Source organism: Bison bison, unplaced genomic scaffold (assembly GCF_000754665.1).
Source record: "Bison bison bison isolate TAMUID 2011002044 unplaced genomic scaffold, Bison_UMD1.0 scf7180017864485, whole genome shotgun sequence".
In the NCBI taxonomy this organism is placed as follows: domain Eukaryota; kingdom Metazoa; phylum Chordata; class Mammalia; order Artiodactyla; family Bovidae; genus Bison; species Bison bison.
Genome location: NW_011495045.1, coordinates 7253482 through 7273594, shown reverse-complemented (window position 1 = coordinate 7273594; position 20113 = coordinate 7253482). Strand labels below are relative to the sequence as shown.

Here is a 20113-nt window from a genome sequence, read left to right as displayed (position 1 = left end):
GAAGAAAGATCTACAACTTCTCCTTTAAAAAAAGGAAGGAAAAAAAATTCCCCCAATTATTTTTAAAGTTCTCAGAGTTTCTTTATAGCCCTAACAACTTCATTGCCCAGTGAGACACTTTACACATGGATCTTGTGAAAATTCTGCTGTAATAAAACACCAATCATGTGATTACATAAATATAGTTCATTGTCCTTTATGTCCTTTCACTAAATTTTAGGTGCATTTGGAAAACACTAATTCTGACCTTCCTCATAATTTTAGAGTATCCCATTTGGTATGAAGTCTGCTGTTGAAAGAGGATTATATGCTGTTTTCCATACATTCAGCCGTAAAACCTCAAGCTCGACGATCAATATTTCGGACGAGGCAGGTTACGCTATTTTCCATCATGCTGCTCTACACAACAGAGTCCCGATCATATGTCAGCTGTGCAATGCCAACTTCAACGTCAATCAGAGACGCTTCATTATACTCAGCCAAGGTGCCATCACGTTTTTATCTCTTGAAATGTTTTTCTTTTACTTCAGCATTACAAATGCATGTTGATTTTAACACAAGGTTAAAATTTAGTATTGGAGACGAGAGCACAGTTGTTTCGGTTTTACTTATCTCAGAGGGGCTCCTTTTAGTTTTCTAAGTATCACCTGTTGCTCTCTTACATAGTATTATTCATCTGTTTACTGTGTTTCCTTCATTGAATAGAAGCTCCGTGAGGGCAAGGATTTGGCTTACTTTGTTTGCCATGGTGCCCTAGGGCCCAGAGGAAAACCTGGCATTGGTAGATGCTTGAGAAATACTTGTTGAATGAATGGCATGATGGTGAATTCAGGGTAGTATTTGATAATCACTGACATAATTAATATACACTGATGTTCCATAGAAATTCTGAGAAAAGGGAGATAATTAGAGATCCCGACAGAACACCCTGTTCTTATCCCAGGTTCTTAACCAGGTAATAGTTTCTTCATACTACATAAACATATGTAATAACAAAACATTCCTCTGTAACCATAATTTTAGGATTAATGACCCCTTTAAGGCTAACCTGGTTTAAACTTTAAAAAGCAAAATTTCCTGATTATTAGAATTACATACATATTTATATGTTCATTGGAATAAATTTAACCAGTATAAAAATAATACAATTGAAAATGAAAGTAGAAGCCCTCCATAACTGAAGAGGGGAAATAAGGTCTGATGCAACAATACTGGCAGTAAGAAATGGTGATTTTATATTTTAATATGTTGTCTTAAGAAGCTGTGTTAAATTTTCACACCAAAACAAAATGTGCTGCTTTAATCCTCTTGACTGTTGAACGATTTCGTACTCTGTCAGTATAATTGAAATGCTTTGGCACTAAAATGCTTCTATTACTTAATTAAAATATTCAGCAGACAATGAACTTAGTTAAAATAGAGCAAAATTCAGTCAAAATGTAGTAGATGGCCTGTTATTTGAAGATGTGTTTTAAGAGTTTTTGATGTTAAAAAAAAAAAAAGCTTTCATAATTAAAGTTTCTGTGTCGTATTGTGACTACATAGACTTCCATTTGCTGAGAACTGAGTAGAGCTTGAGGTATGGAAAATATCTAACTACCGGCAATGTCTGTGTATTATGACCTCACCAACACAGAGCTGTCCCCTGTGAATTTGGGCCAGCCCTGTGGGAGGCAGCACTCCTGGGTCTGTCTGATGGCCTAGGTGGCTCTGCCAGAAGTTACACTCAGTCCTGTTTGATGTAATCCTGTCACCTGCATCTCAACATAGTCATTTTGTTCACCTTCATATGAGTCAGTTTTGACTAATTTGGGAAACTGTTACGTATTAATAATCATACTTCTATATGTATTCCTTTTTAAAACAGAGTCATCAAAAGTAGACATGAAAAAAGAAAGAAATGGTAAGACTTAAGTAAAATATTTCACATTTTTAAAAGTTCACTGCATATATTAAAACTTATAGTATATAATCTTCAAATTCTGTCACATGAGGATAACACAAAATGATCTTTCTGTACAATTTGAAGTGTACATTTTTTCTACCTGTGATTATGTATTCATATTTTTTCAGTTTGGGCAGTAGATCCTTTTTTAACCATGGAATTTGCAAATTATCTCTACTTATTTTTATAAAATCAGGGCCTAAAATGGGTTTTATGCCCCCAAAATGAGCAGTTAATATTATTTAGATATGTGCCACCTAGTGACAGGCACATTCTGTGCAGTCTGAGAATGCATCGTTCTTGCTGAGGGGAGACTTTAACTCAAGTGTTGTATATGCAGAAATCAGAAAAAGTTTTATAGGATATACTATATATATATATATAAGACTATACCTTCATACTCTATATAAGATAATTCAAAGAGGGTTTATTTTTAAAGAAATCATTTGCAAAGACCTGAATTTTGTAAGGGGAAGAGTGATGGTCATTCAGTTGTGTCTGACTCTTTGCAACCCTAAGGACTGTGGCTCACCAGGCTCCTCTGTCCATTGGCTTCTCCAGGCAAGAATACTTGAGTGGGTTGCCATTTCCTTCTCCGGGGGATCTTCCCAACCCAGGGATCATGCCTGGGTCTCCTGCATTGCAGGCAGATTTCTTCTCATCTGAGCCCCCAGGGAAGCCTAGTGGAAGGGCAATAGTTATGCAAACCAGCCTCTTGCCATTGATGGAAGAACAACTAACCAGAGGTGACCAGGGGGTTAGATATCCTGACTTCACCTTTTCCTCCTCCAGTCTCCTGCCAGGGCTCCCACGGGAAGTTACAGACAAGAAGACACAGGGCAGGGGCTGCAAAATCTGCAGAGGCCTGCAGAGTCTGAAGAGAGCAAGAAGGGTGGTAGAGGGAGGTGAGTGGCCTGGGGGGACAAAGGAAGCTTATCTACTGGCCCATCTACACTGTAGGAATTTACAGCCCAGTAAGGCTTCCCTGGTGGCTCAGATGGTAAAGAATCTGCCTGCAATGCAGAAGACCTGGGTTTGATCCCTGGGTCAGATTTCCTGGAGAAGGCAATGGCTACCGACTCCAGTATTCTTGCTTGGAGAATCCCATGGGCAGAGGAGCCTGGTGGGTTACAGCCCATGGGGCCACAAAGATTCGGACACGGCTGAGCAATGGTATACTTCTTGCATTCATGCTCTATTTTTTTCTTTTGCTTTTCTAAATATTACTTATGGCTACCTTGTATAATATTTATTTGTTTACTCTGACTCCCTGAATTGAATATAAGGTCTATAAAGGGCAAGAATTTGGTTTACTTTGCATTGGTATCCTAGAAGAAAGCCCAGCATGGTAGGTGGTCAGGAATGGTTATTGAGTGAACACATGATGGATGAAGGCAGGGAAGTATTTCACAATCACTGACATTATTCGTATAGAGTAATGTACTGTAGACGTTCAGGAAAGAGAGAGAGAGAGAAAGGTCCCAAGAAAGCATCTGTTCTTTAGACCAGAGTTCTTTCTTTACCCGAGAATTTCTTCAGACTATATAAATCCCTTCAGAATGTCCCTGATTCGAGGAGACTAGGACAGTGTATCTCAGCCTCAGTACTCCTGACGTGATGGGCTTGCCAGTTCTGTGATGTGAGGGCTGCCTGCGCACTGTAAGATGTCTAATAGAGTCCCTGGCCTCTACCCACTAAATGCCACTAGTGACCCGCACTCCAGACGTGACGACCAAAAACACCATCAGACATTGCTTATGTCAAGGGGAGGGCACTTTATCCCACTATTATGGGGTAAAACTTTCAAGTGTGTAGGAATCACATGTATCTTGTTAAATGAAGACTGATTCAGAGGGCCTGGGTGCGAGCCAAGATCCTAAATTCCTATTAAACATACTTTAAAAGGAGTAAGAGGGGGATGTAAGAATATTATTCCTGCCCCTAGGTTGCGCTGACGTATTTTTTGGAAGAGGATAGAGAGGAGAAGAAGACCCTGTGGAGGTTTCTGCTCTTGGGTTTCTGCTCCATAAGCTGTGGCTCTCTGTAATCTTCCTGTCTACCTCTCTAGTTTTAGGACCAGCATTTCTGCCCTGTGACCTCACTTCTCTAATGGATCTGAGAAGAGCTGTTCATTTTTCAGCTTGTTCAAGTTTTTCTTTGCTATTAGGAAGGATTGGGGAATTTTAAGCTACATGCTAGACCAGAAACTAGAAGACTAAGCAATAATTTTAAATAATTAGATTTGGCTCAGATGTTATATATTATTAAAGGCTATGATACAGTCAGCAAAAACAAGACTGGAAGCTGACTGTGGCTCAGATCATGAACTCCTTATTGCCGAATTCAGACTCAAATTGAAGAAAGTAGGCAAAACCACTAGACCATTCAGGTATGACCTAATCAAATTCCTTATGATTATACAGTGGAAATGAGAAATAGATTTAAGGGACTAGATCTGATAGAGTGCCTGATGAACTATGGACAGAAGTTCGTGACATTGTACAGGAGATTGGGATCAAGACCATCCCCATGGAAAAGAAATGCAAAAAAGCCAAATGGCTGTCTGAGAAGGCCTTACAAATAGCTGTGAAAAGAAGAGAAGCGAAAAGCAAAAGAGAAAAGGAAAGATATAAGCATCTGAATGCAGAGTTCCAAAGAATAGCAAGGAAAAATAAGAAAGCCTTTCTCAGCGATCAATGCAAAGAAATAGAGGAAAACAACAGAATGGGAAAGACTAGAGATCTCTTCAAGAAAATTAGAGATACCAAGGGAACATTTCATGCAAAGATGGGCTCGATAAAGGACAGAAATGGTATGGACCTAACAGAAGCAGAAGACATTAAGAAGAGGTGGCAAGAATACACAGAAAAACTACAAAAAAGATCTTCATGACCCAGATAATCACAATGGTGTGATAACTCACCTAGAGCCAGACATCCTGGAAAGTGAAATCAAGTGAGCCTTAGAAAGCATCACTACGAATAAAGCTAGTGGAGGTGATGAAATTCCAGTTGAGCTATTTCAAATCCTGGAAGATGATGCTGTGAAAGGGCTGCACTCAATATGCCAGCAAATTTGGAAAACTCAGCAGTGGCTACAGGACTGAAAAAGGTCAGTTTTCATTCCAATCCCAAAGAAAGGCAATGCCAAAGAATGCTCAAACTACCACACAATTGCACTCATCTCACACGCTAGTAAAGTAATGCTCAAAATTCTCCAAGCCAGGCTTCAGCAATACGTGAACCATGAACTTCCAGATGTTCAAGCTGGTTTTAGAAAAGGCAGAGGAACCAGAGATCAAATTGCCAACATCTGCTAGATCATCAAAAAAGCAAGAGATTTCCAGAAAAACATCTATTTCTGCTTTATTGACTATGCCAAAGCCTTTGACTGTGTGGATCACAAAAACTGTGGAAAATTCTGAAAGAGATGGGAATACCAGACCACCTGACCTGCCTCTTGAGAAACCTATATGCATATCAGGAAGCAATGGTTAGAACTGGACATGGAACAACAGACTGGTTCCAAATAGGAAAAGGAGTATGTCAGTCTGTATATTGTCACCCTGCTTATTTAACTTCTATGCAGAGTACATCATGAGAAACACTGGGCTGGAAGAAGCACAAGCTGGAATCAAGATTGCTGGGAGAAATATCAATAACCTCAGATATGCAGATGACACCACCCTTATAGCATAAAGTGAAGAAGAACTAAAAAGTTTCTTGATGAAAGTGAAAGAGGAAGGTGAAAAAGTTGGCTTAAAGCTCAACATTCAGAAAACGAAGATCATGGCATCTGGTCCCATCACTTCATGGGAAATAGATGGGGAAACAGTGGAAACAGTGTCAGACTTTATTTTTGGCGGGGGAGTGTGGCGGGGGGCTCCAGAATCACTGCAGATGGTGACTGCAGCCATGAAATTAAAAGACGCTTACTCCTTGAAGGAAAGTTATGACCAACCTAGGTAGCATATTCAAAAGCAGAGACATTACTTTGCCAACAAAGGTCCATCTAGTCAAGGCTATGGTTTTTCCAGTGGTCATGTATGAATGTGAGAGTTGGACTGTGAAGAAAGCTGAGTGCCGAAGAATTGATGCTTTTGAACTGTGGTGTTGGAGAAGACTCTTGAGAGTCCCTTGGACTGCAAGGAGATCCAACCAGTCCATTCTGAAGGAGATCAGCCCTGGGATTTCTTTGGAAGGACTGATGGTAAAGCTGAAACTCCAGTACTTTGGCTACATCATGCAAAGAGTTGACTTATTGGAAAAGACTCTGATGCTGGGAGGGATTGAGGGCAGGAGGAAGAGGGGACAACAGAGGATGAGATGGCTGGATGGCATCACCAAATCAATGGACATGAGTTTGGGTGAGCTCCGGGAGTTGGTGATGGACAGGGAGTCCTGGCGTGCTGCGATTCATAGGGTCGCAAAGAGTCGGACACAACTGAGTGACTGAACTGAACTGAACTGAACTGATGATATAGAACTTAGACTGCTAAGACAGGCAGGAAGCCATTGAAATTTTCTGAGTTGGGAGAAAAACAGTGCTTCACTGAGGAAATACCACTTTGGCTGAGGAATAAATAAGATTTAGGTAGACCCCAATCATAGAGGTATTGTTTGGGAGAAGGAAGCTTTCAGACAGCAGAAATAGCCCAGAGTGATCAATAATTCATCATCCAAATCAAGGAGTTTGAAAATGAATGGGCACTATTAATTATTATGCTGGGCAACAGGCATAGACCAGTGCTTTCCTGGGAGCCTGGAATGTGTGGTCAGTCACTGTATGTTTGAGGAGCTACAAGAATGAAGAGAGCAAGGTGTGTGTGTTGCATTTCTTTCCATCTAACTTACCTCTCTCTCTTTCTTCCCTCTTTCTTCCTTTCTTTTTCTTCTTGGAGGGGAGATGGTTCAGGTTAAGTTGGAGCTAGTGCATCCTTTTTTTGTGCATCATTATCAAGTGGCCTCAGGAAGCCACTAAAGAGTTTTAAACAAGAGATAAAAAAGATCAGATTTACATTTTGAAAAGTGAATTGGGAAGGGCAAGAGCAAAGTGGGGATATCAGTTGAGGTTCTAAAGATACTTAGACTTGGTGATGTGCGTGTGTGCTCAGTCACTCAGTCATGTCCAAGTCTTTACAACATCCTGGACTGTAGCCCACCAGGCTCCTCTGTCCATGAGATTATCCCAGCAAGAATACTGGAGTGGGTTGCCATTTCTTATTTTAGCAGATCTTCCCAACCCAGGGATTGAACCCGCATCTCCTGCCTTGGCAGGCGGACGCTGAGCCTCTTGGGAATCCCCAGACTTAGTAATGAGAGCTGGTTATGAAGCTGAAATAAGAGGACTCTTCCAGGTTTGTGGTTTGTAGAACTGGCTGGATGACAACATCCTTCATGAATTAGGGAGCAATGAAAGAGGATCAAGTTTGGAGGAAAAGATGGGAGGTCAGTTTTTGAATATGATAAGTTTGAAGGGGGTGTGGAGATGCCTAGCGAGATAACGGATCTGGAACTTGGAGAATAAATCAGATCTATAGGCATAATCCTAGGAGTCATCAATTTATAGGTTGTAAATGAAGCCATTGAGGAGCTAAAAGTCTTAAGGCTCATTTTGACATCAGGATAATGAAAAGGTCCCAAAAGAGACTGCACAATAAGTAGCCAGATAAATTGGAGAAAAATAAGAGGGTCTCATACCTCAAAAGCCAGGGGAAGAAACCATTTTAAAACCGAAGTGTTCAACTTACTGTTGAGAAGATAAGAATTGAAAAATACCCACCAGGATTTAGTGACATAGAAATCTTTTATGAGCATATATATATTTTTAATTTTAAAGAACTTTATCTTACTACAAAGCATTTGAATAAAATGGAAAATTATTTAAACAAGAAATAGTTTATAACACTGATAAGACTATTTTATATATTGACTTAAATTTTCAAATATTTAATATTTTGAGTGTTATATTTATTCTTCATAACTTATAAAGAAGTATTTATTTTTAATGGTCAGGTATCCCAAGTTAAAGAAATATAGAGTTGCCTAAATCCTTTTAGTGATCTTCTTAGAGCTTTTATATCACACAGAACTAAGCTCGGTGGTTGGGCATGATTAATAAAAAGGCACGTTTTTTAGGAATGTTAGATCTTTGAGCACTGAAGTAATTGTCTATCCATTCTAGGTCCAACACCTCTACATCTGGCAGCTCAGGCTTGCTCCTTAGAAACAACCATCTGTCTACTCTGTTTCAAAGCTGATTATACACTTTCTGAAAAAAGAGGCTGGATGCCAATTCACTTTGCTGCTTTCTATGACAATATCTGCATCATAATTGTTCTCTGCAGGAAGGATCCTAGTTTACTAGAAGCTGAGGCAACAGCTGAGTAAGTTACTAATCATTTGTAAAAATACAAATTTCTGCTTTCATGTCTTGCCCCAAGCACTGACCCTAAAAGGAACGGTTGTTATGACTGATTTCAAAGGCTATGTTGGGCTTACTCTGCTGCCTTTTCTGGTCACTATCTTCTTCTACCACTTATCTTTAGAATTTATAAAGATCGAACTTCTGTTAACCTATACAAGTTTTCTGGAAGAATAAGGAGTAAGTCCTAGGAACTTTTTCCTAACCTTTTCCCAAAGGGTGGTTCTACAGATTAGTTTATCAAGTTAACTACTTAGTGTCTTAGAAGAAACACGAAACAAGGGAAGGAGGAATTTGTTCTAAATTGAGCCTTATACAACCAGGAGGCCGCTCCAGGCCAAGGTGGACAGACCATGGACAAGAGGAGAAATATCTAGTGGTATCCAAGACAGGAAGACAATACAAAGAGGGAAAAACTTTGCAACAGGGCAACATCCCATGCAATGTTCTGTTTTACATCTTAGCTAGCTCGCGACCTTTAGGGTGAAGGCAAACTTCTCCTGAGGGTACTTTCTTGGCCAGTAATCTAGCTACCAGGCTATTGTTTTGATCTAGGCAGAGTTTCAGATATCTCTGAATCTTCAAACAACTTGTCCATTATTATTCATTGTAGAAACAAATCCTCCCTAGGTTGGGGCAGAGATGCGTGTGGAGAAAGCTTTCTGGAAACCAGGATCTCTGGCAAATAGACTCTGGAAAGAGCCAAGAGAAGTGGAGGTCAGAGTGCAGTTCTTAGTTCTGTCGTGCTTTGACAGTGTGTCTTTGAGCGCAAGTGGGGTAAAAGACTGGAAGCACTAAAAACGTCAAACAGTTGAAAATGAGAAGTTGAAGTAAGAAGCTATCTGTGAACATAAGGAACAAGCCAAGGATTTATAGAGAGGACAGTTACCAAGGTTAAGATCTATGTGGAGCTCATGAGAAGTGTGACCATGTGTGATATGGAGACAGATCAGGAGGGTATGATGGGGACCCGCGTGACCAGGACACAGATGGTGGTTAGCATGGGTGTTGAAGTCACTGATAACAGAAAGGAGGCATGTTGGTGAGGCAGCCAATGCATGAGCTAGGATGGTGGAAGGGACCCACTGGCAGGAGGGCAGTGGCAGTGCGGACCTGGAAAGGGTAATATAATCTGATAACCTATTTTTCAAGCGAGGGAAATCAGAGCAATGGTGTTAGAAGTATTATAGAAGTAACCTTTATTCCTACCACTGAGTAGGAGAAAGAAAGGAACAGGAAGAAAACATTCTTGTTCAAATAGAAAAGGGAGAAAATGAAGAGATGTTTACTCATAAAGGACAAGTTTTCCCTGGGCCCAGGAAAAAGAGGATAGAGGAGAGGCCTGGGCCAGCTGGATATTAGTGAGTTTAAGGACAGGCAGCAAGAGAAAGGGGTTCAGAAGGCATGGTTGTAAGGACTAGAAAATTAATATTTGAGGCCATGTAATATGGTGAAAAAAGGAAAGGAGACTATGCATGAAGGCTGTGCTAATAAGCTGATTGTTGGTACTCTCATTCTTTTATGGACAATAAAGTAATCCAGTTTGCTTAAGGTCACACTGTTATTCAATAGATCTGTTAGTAAAGTTATAGTCGAGGTTGCCTTGACAAAGAGGGCCCCAAGTATCTGTATTTTAAATAAGGATAAATGTAGTTCTTTTTCGTGAAGTCTAGGCTGGCGGTCGAACGCTGGTGTAATGGGCTGGCAGTATGAGAAACCAGAGGTCCTGTTGTGGCGTCTTCGTGTGTGGTTCCCCTATTCTGGTACAGAATGACCACTTCTGCTCTCATTATTGTGCCTGCATTCTAGCCTTGAGAGAAAGAGAGAGGACAAGTAATGGCACACTCCATTTCTCTTTAAGAAATCGCCAGGTAACTTCTACTAACACCACACGGGCCAAACTCAGTCGTGTGGCCATACCATCCACATGGGAAGCGAGGAAACGTGGCATTGGGCTGGCCAGTCTTGTGCCCAGCCAAAAGACCTTCACTGTCTAAAAAGCTGATCCTGAGTTTTTGACAAAAAGTATTGGTTTCCGCCACACTGAGGACGCTGGCATTTGAGAAGTGGACGTGAGTTCTAAAGAGACGGGTTGACACACTGTCTGAGCCTCAGTTTCATCATTTGTAAAATGGGCTGATCATACTTGCCTTGCTTCTTCACCTTCATTCATTCACTTGTTGTGACGAATCAGTGAGATGGCATATTCTAAGACCTCTGTACAGATTATGTCAACTTCTGAACAGATTACAAGGCATGATAACTAAGTTGGGAGGGAGGGTGGGGACAACTAAGGCCAGGGAGGCAAATGTATTTACCTGTGGTATCTACAGAAGAACACTGTGGAAGGAAGAGAAGGTGATGTAGCCACCAGAGTTCCTCCAACAGCGGTTTGGATAGCTTTCCAAAAAGGGATTTCGACACTATACGTGTGCTCAGTTGTTACCAGGTTTTCCTCTGTTTTTAGGAATCAGTGTACCCCACTGCTTCTTGCTGCCACATCGGGAGCCCTGGACTCTATTCAATACCTGCTTTCTCTTGGTGCTAACTGGAGAAAAACAGATATTAAAGGAAATAACATCATTCATTTATCAGTGCTAACCTTTCACACAGAGGTGCTCAAGCATATAATAGAGTTAAATATTCCTGAACTCCCAGTTTGGAAAACATTGGTTGGTGAGTATGGAACACATACTCTCTTTATAAATAAATGTTCTTATCATTATTCAATTTAATTATTGATATGCACTCTGAAATAGAACAAATAAAGCATGCATCATATTTTGAGTTAAAACCAAAAATACAAAAATACTGAACTATTTTTGTATGTGAAAAATTAGTTTTATTTCTGAATTAAAATAAGATAACCCAGATGATAATTTATACAATTACATTTGTTTTTACTTTTTCAACTTTCTCCAAAAGCAACCATCCTCTGTTTCATCAAAAAAAAAGAAGAAGAAGAAGAAGAAATAGGAAATTAAAGTTTGAGTGGAAAATACAAGATTTATTCCTCACCTCCTAATTTTAGAAACAGTTTCAGCAACATCTTTCCTCATATTTTGATAATGTTGTATGAAAAAATTCTATTTGCATTCCCCCCACTCAATTTTTATTTGATCTAGCCAGAAATATTATAAAGGTAAGAATTACTGGCCAACTGAATGTACACATCTAATTTTACTCCCTCCTAAGTCCCAACTAAAATTACATGGCAATTAAATAGCAGCAAGCAAGCACTGAAGAGAAAACCAGAAGAAGCGATAAAATGTTGAAAGCAGACAGGCAAATCCCAGGACTTAGCAGACCAGAGAAACCCATTCCAAGCCAACTACGGGAAAGCTGAGAACATCTCAGATTTGGACTACAAATCCCCACTAGGCTGGCTGGAGAGCTTTCTGCAAAGGCTAACCTGGAAAGACCTACAGATCTAAAGAGGGAATTCTCTCTGACTAACTGGAAACTGGGAATCTGAACCAAGAGAAAAGCAAAGCAAATTTCAAAGATGATAGCAAAGGGAAGTCCCAGAATGGAAAGAGTGTACCCAGACCAGCAGGAAAATGTGGGAGGAATGACCAACAGGTACAGAGAAAACTAAGCAGATGAAATAAAATAAGGAAATTATCACCTCTAGGTGATACATAGATATATGTTTATATATATACTATCTATAGATATAGACAGAGAAATAAATGTAGATATATACTATATCAGCCCAAGAGATACTGGATAGGGTTTTCAATGTTTATTTGTGTGCATATATATCACTGTATATCTTTCCTTCTCTCATTGCTGAGGCTAAGACTTCTAAAACTATGTTGAATAGTAGTGGTGAGAGTGGGCACCCTTGTCTTATTTCTGACTTTAGAGGAAATGCTTTCAATTTTTCACCATTGAGGATAATGTTTGCTGTGACATTGTATATATGATGCATATCTATAGATAGATGTATGTATCTATGCTGCTGCTGCTGCTGCTAAGTCGCTTCAGTCGTGTCTGACTCTGTGCGACCCCATAGATGGCAGCCCACCAGGCTCCCCCATCCCTGGGATTCTCCAAGCAAGAACACTGGAGTGGGTTGCCATTTCCTTCTCCAATATATCTATAGATATGTATAGATATGTATATATAATATATATCTATCTAAATCTATATCTGGGCTTCCCTGGTGGCTCAGCTGGTAAAGAATCTGCCTGCAATGTGGGAGACCTGGGTTCAATCCCTGGGTTCAGAAGATCCCCTGGAGAAGGGAACAGCTACCCACTCCAGTATTCTGGCCTGGAGAATTCCATGGGCAGTAGAGTCCATGGGGTTGCAAAGAGTCGGACATGACTAAATGACTTTCACTTACCTTCAAATATATATCTGTATATCTATATCAGATATATAGATATGCATATATATACTATCCATAGATATGTATATAGATATTATGTATATTTATATATAAACAGTATAAATATACCCATATATATAGATAGTATGTGTATATGTATATATAGGAGAAACTAAGAAGAGTATCTTGTTACTTTTGATAAAGGCTAACACATTTGAAATACAGTGGTAAGTTGTATCATAGAAAAGCAAGAAAATTCCAGAAAAACATCTGCTTCTGCTTCATTGACTATGCTAAAGCCTTTGACTATGTGGATCACAAAAAACTGTGGAAGATCCTTAAAGAGATGGGAATACCAGACCACCTTACCTGCCTCCTGAGAAATCTGTTTGCAGGTCAAGAAGCAACAGTTAGAACCAGACAGGAAACAATGGACTGGTTCCAAATCGGCAAAGGAGTACATCAATGCTGTATATGTCACCCTGCTTATTTAACTTCTATGCAGAGTACATCATGCGAAATGCTGGGCTGGATGAAGCACAGGCTGGAATCAAGATTGCCAGGAGAAATATCAATAACCTCAGAAATGCAGATGACACCACCCTTATGGCAGAAAGTGAAGAGGAACTAGAGAGCCTCTTGGTGAAAGTGAAAGAGGAGAGTGAAAAAGCTGGCTTAAAGCTCAACATTCAAAAAATGAAGATCATGGCATCTGGTTCCATCATGGCATATAGATGGAAACAATGGAAACAGTGACAGACTATTTTCTTGGGCTCCAAAATCACTGCAGATGGTGACTGCAGCCATGAAATGAAAAGACGCTTGCTCCTTGGAAGAAGCTATGACAAACCTAGACAGTATATTAAAAAGCAGAGACATTACTTTGCCACCAAAGATCCGTCTAGTCAAAGCTATGTTTTTTTTAGTACTCATGTATGGGTGTGAGAGTTGGACCATAAAGAAAGCTGAGTGATGAAGAATTGATGCTTTTGAACTGGGATATTGGAGAAGACTCCTGAGAGTCCCTTGAACAGCAAGGAGATCAAACCAGTCGATCCTAAAAGAAATCAGTCCTGAATATTCATTGGAAGGACCGATGCTGAAGCTGAAGCTCCAGTAATTTGGCCATGTGATTTGAAGAACTGACTCACTGAAAAAAGACCCTGATGATGGGAAAGATTGAAGGCAGGAAGAGAAGGGGATGGCAGAGGATGAGATGGTTGGATGGCATCACTGACTTGATGGACAGGAGTTAAAACTTTCCAGGATTAGCTCTTGGATTGGAACCTGAATTTTAAAAGAGAATACCATGGAGTCAGCTACCTAGGTAGAAGCTGGGACTAGATTTGTTATTATGGGGGCTGGGTAAAAAGAGATGAATGAAGATATTTCTATGAGGCTTTGTTTGCACCAGATAAATTGTTTAGAATCCTGTATATTTGTATTATTTCCCATTTGGAGTATAAGTTCATTCAAGGTTTTTAAAAGTATCTTCTTCATACTCAGGCAATGTATAAAGCTTCATATATGATTTAATGCTGGGAAAGACTGAAGGCAAATGGAGAAGGGGGTGGCAGAGGATGAGATGGTTAGATAGCTTCACTGATTCAATGGACATGAATTTGAGCAAACTCAGGGAGATTGTGGACAGAGAAGCCCGGTGTGGTACAGCCGCAAAGAGTAAGACACAACTTAGCAACTGAACAAAAGCAACAGATTTTTATTGACAGTAATGTAGTTTACTTTGCTATGCTTGAAAACCTATACTCAAATTTTATTCAAGTGATTTCAGGCATAAGAGCTATATTATTTTCCAGATGATTTTTGAACCCTGTGACTGCCCAATCTAAGTCATTCAGGCCAAAGATAAAGAATTTTAGGATATTTTATGCTAATTCTATAGATTATAAACTTTGAAGATCATGGGTGTTCAGTCTGTCTAAGCACCTCACGTGCACAGAGGGAAATTTAAAGAATGCAGTTGATGGTGATGTTGGTGATCTCAACTCATGGCTTCAGTTGGCCTATACAGAAACAGTCAACCGTTCTCTTACCTCTTGTGAAATTACAACGTGTATTTTTCTGTTGAATACTTATCAGAAATGTTGCAGTGTGAAAGCTATAAGCGAAGGATGATGGCCGTCATGTCCTTAGAAGTTATCTGCTTAGCACATGATGAATACTGGAAATGTATTTTGGATGCAGGTGATGTAAAATCTATCAGCTATCTTTTACTCATGCTATTTTATGCAGAGCTATGCCCACTAACTTTAAAACGTATTTTTAATTGTGAAGAAAACTTTTCAGTTGATCTTAAGTTTCTATTTTTCTTTTTTTCTAAGATAATTCCCTTTACCTGTAAACCTTGAATTTTATATTTCAAGTGAAAGTGGCACAGGACTAAAAACTATATAAAGCTCATTTCTCTAAAACTTTGCAAGCTTAAAAGTTATATTAAATTAATTTACCATACTACCTGTATGTTTACTTTCACTTAAAAATTATCCCTTTTCTCTATTTGTACACTTTATTTATAAAAATAGCAGTTACAGGATCAGGCCTGGGTCTGTAACTAGCTCTGAATTTAGAACTTAGACTGATTGCTTACTTTTCTGTATGCTTAATTTCCTCATTAGTAAAATAGTTGCTACCTCATAGGATTGTTTTGAGAACAGCACTACCAATTATAACTTTCTGAAATGATGGAAATATTCTATCTACACTATCCATTATGGTAGCCATTACTCTAATGTGAATATTGGGCCCAAATGAGATGCTTCAGAAATATTGATTGATTGAATAAATGAATGAATGAAAAGGTTATAGGCAGTCCCCTAACATGTTCCTAAAAACAAGTACAAAAAGTTTTTGAATAGTGTTTTTCCTTCACACTGAACCTAAGTAACAAGCATCCAACTGAAGCCATATTTTCTATGTTCACCGTGCCCACTGACTTCTATCTTTGAACCAAGTGTTTTCATTTTTCACGGCTACTTATATAAAATATGGGTAAAATATAATAAAGTACTCAAATAATTGCATATACCACTGCCACGCAAAGTTGATGCGATAACCAAAGTGAACTCTACCATATGGTAGTGCAAATACTTTATTTTTCAATTATCTTAAGCCAAAATTCAGTGTTTCAAAGGTGGCTTAGTGTTGCCAATATGAAATGTATGATTGTGTGCTGTGTGAAAATCCAATGTGTAGACAATGAGAACTGCCCATACTATAGACAAGACAGAAACGTGCATTGGTGTGGTTTCAAATGATAATTTTATAAATATTTCATCAAATTATTTGCTAATTGTTTATATGGCAATGCCCATAAATATTAAGTCTATCATGATAAATTGGCTACAAATAGTTACAAACCATGCTCTTTCTTGATCTTTTCATTGTAGGCACCATTCCTGCATTAATCAATCTATTAAAAGGCTCCAAAATAAAATTACAGTGCAAAACAGTTGGGTTATTGAGTAATATCTCAACCCACCCAAGTATAGTGCATGCTTTAGTAGAGGCGGGAGCCATTCCAGCTTTGATTAACCTACTGGTTTCTGAGGAACCTGAACTACACTCTCGCTGCGCTGTCATTCTATATGACATCGCTCAACTTGAAAACAAGGATGTTGTTGCCAAACACGTAAGCTCTTTTCACAGAACATCATTTTGACTGAGTGACTCTCTCATATGGGAGCTAGAAAGATGCCCTTTTCATTCTGCAGTGGCCCTCATAAACTCCCAGGGGAGAATTCCAATCTCAGTGAGGATGCAAAGAGCAAACCAGCCACAATACCATGAGTACCAAAGTGAACAAGAGCAAGAACAAGAGCTCTGTGCCCAGAACAGGCCCAGTGAGGGCTGTGTGTCAACCCTGTCCTGAAGTCCCGCTGTTTGATTTTATTCCATTTCCCCCCACCCAGTCCTACCCTCCTTGTCTCTTGCTATGTTTTTGGCCTTATTTATTTTTGTGTGGACTACTGTTTATCTTTTATATCTCTTCACGTCTTTCCTGGGCTTTTCCAACCCATTTCACTGCCCCTTGTCTCAAAAAAATCTTCCCTGAGCCCTGCTGTCTCTTCTGTGCACCCTTGTTTTATAAAGGTGATTGCCTAATATAATTTTTTCACTGATAGTATCAAAATCATTTTCAGTTAAAGTTTTTCGTATACTTTGTGATATATTTTTTCTGATGAGCATTCTTTATCTGTCATAAGTTCTTTTTATTTTTTCTCTTATAATATGTTTGAACAGATCCTGTTCTAGGTCCTTTTTGATCAGTACTCAGCTTGAATGCGGAGAAGGCAATGGCACCCCACTCCAGTTCTCTTGCCTGGAAAATCCCATGGATGGAGGAACCTGGTAGGCTGCAGTCCATGGGGTCGCTAGGAGTTGGACACGACTGAGCGACTTCACTTTCACTTTTCACTTTCATGCATTGGAGAAGGAGGTGGAAACCCACTCCAGTGTTCTTGCCTGGAGAATCCCAGGGACAGGGGAGCCTGGTGGGCTGCCATCTATGGGGTCTCACGGAGTCGGTCGGACACGACTGAAGTGACTTAGCAGCAGCAGCAGCAGCAGCTTGAATGATCTTTCTAATCTAGCTATTTGCAGGAAATGCATGTGGGAAAGAGCCCAGGTCCATGTTCTAGGCTACAAGAATATGACATAGGCTGCAGGGTTGTATGCATGGGACCTTTCAGCTTTGCTTTCCCTTAGCTGACAGCGATACAGTACCCATCATGTCGTTTCTATTTCCTCCACAGTGTAAAAATCTGTCTCTTTCTTTTTATCTCACCAATAAGTCTACTTCTTCTAAACATCTTATCAGTATAATTCTTTATTCATCTTTGCCTTCCTTAACTCTCAACACTTTATGACTAACTGGTCCAGGGAAGATCCTGTTGCCATCCTCCACGCCCATTCCTATTGTTCCAGACAGGGAATTGTGTGTGTGTGCATTTTCCTTGTCCCTTAAAGTAGAGCCATTTACTTTAGAAAACTGTGTTCTGCCAGTATTTCCTGTAGCCAGTGGCCATGGGAAATCTCTCTCATCTCTGTTGGCTCAGTTCAGTTCAGTTCAGTTCAGTCGCTCAGTCATGTCCGACTCTTTGCGACCCCATGAATCGAAGCACGCCAGGTCTCCCTGTCCATCACCAACTCCCAGAGTTCACTCAGACTCATGTCCATCGAGTCAGTGATGCCATCCAGCCATCTCATCTTCTGTCGTTCCCTTCTCCTCCTGCCCCCAATCCCTCTCAGCATCAGAGTCTTTTCCAATGAGTCAACTCTTCACATGAGGTGGCCAAAGTACTGGAGTTTCAGCTTCAGCATCATTCCCTCCAAAGAAATCCCAGGGCTGATCTCCTTCAGAATGGACTGGTTGGATCTCCTTGCAGTCCAAGGGACTCTCAAGAGTCTTCTCCAACACCACAGTTCAAAAGCATCAATTCTTCGGCTCTCTGTTGGTTACTCATAAACATTTATTATCATTTAGCATTACAGATGTCTCCTAGCTTTATTGAAGATAATGTTACACCTCTGTTTCTTGTGTTGTTTAATATTCTTTCATTATTACTGCTAGTAGGGAGAAGTGCCATCTTTACTCCACTTAAAATTAGTAAACTATATTTACATTTAAAAAGAATATTTTGTGTTATATAAATATAACTGCCAATTACCAGTGCAATGTATACAATGACAGATATTTCCAAATGGGCATTGTATTCAATTGATATTACTCAGTTGTTTCACTTTTAGACACTTAAATGTTACAGTGAACTTGCAGCCTCAAATTATTTTGGTATAAAGGAAGCTATTTGAAAATATATTTATAGGAATTCCCCTGGCTGTCCAGTGGTTAGGACTCTGTACTTCCAATGCAGGTTTGACCCCTGGTTGGGGAACAAAGATCCTTCATGCTGCATGGCATGGCCAATAATGAGAGAAAATATATTTATAGAATACTCACCTTAAAATTAAAGCTCAAGACATGCTCAAAGTTGTGACAACTGTCACTTAATGTACCATAGCGGTACACACATTTGTTTATGGGCAATTGTTCTGTCCTAAATAAGCAGATATTTATATCAAGAAAGATTATAGACTTGTGTTTCTAAATAAAGATGGCAGACCTCCTAAATAAATTTGATTATAATTAAATACTATTTTATTTTTAGAATGGAATCCCAGCTCTGATAAATCTCTTAAACTTAGACATAGAAAGCGTGCTAGTAAATGTGATGAACTGTGTGCGGGTCTTATGTATGGGAAACAAAAATAACCAAAGAGCAGTGAGAGACCATAAAGGCATCCCATACCTTATTTCATTTCTGAGTTCTGACTCAGGTAAGTCTCTATTTCTATATATTTTAAAGTGACCAGAAATATTAAGTGAAGCAAATAAAGGTTTGAACTTGTCATTGATGAATAGATGTCCTGGATTTAACTTAGGATGGATCTAGACATGTGTAATATAACTTAACTTCTGAAACACTTAAATTTAAACCACTGGATTTATAAAAGGAATTGATTCTCAAAGCCATTAAGTATAAAAATGTTGAACTAGACATTTAAAAAAATGGAAACATTGGCACAAGTAATAAAAATAATGTAGTTAATATGCCCAGGGATGCCAGTAGACGTCTCCTTAGATGAATAAGACACATTTTGATCATTGGAAGCTATTTTTCAGGTCACATAAGGACTTTAGATTTGTTGTGAGATATTGGATATCAAAATTCAAGATAAGGAGGTAATTAGGCTAATTGTCAGACTCTGAAGTGCATATAAATACCAAGAACACCAGAAGCTATGAGGCAGTTTCTGCAGCTACTGCAAATGGTCTCTTAGACTGTCAGAATTTTCTCATCCCAATGAGCATACACGTAACAGTGTGAACTTCAAGTCTGTGGTTTTCCCCCACATATGGGGAGATAAAAATTGGGAGAAAGCAGGAGGAATAAAAAATTGGGGAAAAGCTTGTATGTTTTCCTTCCTGCTCAGTTTATCATCTTTTTTTCTATTCTAGCTCTCTAAGAATGAATACAGAATAACTATGTTGGCTATAATGTAAGACAAGGTTATGGATAAGTGGTTTGTTGCAGAAGGTTTTCTTTTACTTTAGTACTTCAAATTAAGCAATTATCATCTAAGAACTTCTTTCATGTAGTGAAATCATTTGAAAGTTCTTTTCCTTTGTTACAAATTCATACAGTCATTTGGAATATATTCACCTGTCTCCCCATTCTGCCTAATTCTCTGAATCTATTTCTGTGTATTGGGTAGGTTGGAGAAGTGGCCTCATGTAGGAGATGTCCTTTGGGGTCCAGCCTCAGGCTACCCTCTGGCCATCAGACCTAGATGCTCAATACAGCCCTTATGTGGGCTGTATGCCCCCTCCT

The 20113-nt window shown here is 39.3% G+C and overlaps 1 protein-coding gene across 1 annotated transcript in view; it reads left to right on the top strand.

Annotated features, from left to right (window-relative positions):
• ANKAR (ankyrin and armadillo repeat containing) overlaps positions 1-20113 on the top strand; it is a 56483-nt gene that overhangs the window by 16164 nt on the left and 20206 nt on the right. The window contains exons 7-12 of the mRNA XM_010862908.1: positions 265-484; positions 8129-8330; positions 10836-11044; positions 14805-14909; positions 16112-16353; positions 18890-19058. Of these exons, the coding sequence (XP_010861210.1) occupies positions 265-484; positions 8129-8330; positions 10836-11044; positions 14805-14909; positions 16112-16353; positions 18890-19058 (1147 nt within the window). The remainder of the gene's footprint in view (positions 1-264; positions 485-8128; positions 8331-10835; positions 11045-14804; positions 14910-16111; positions 16354-18889; positions 19059-20113) is intronic.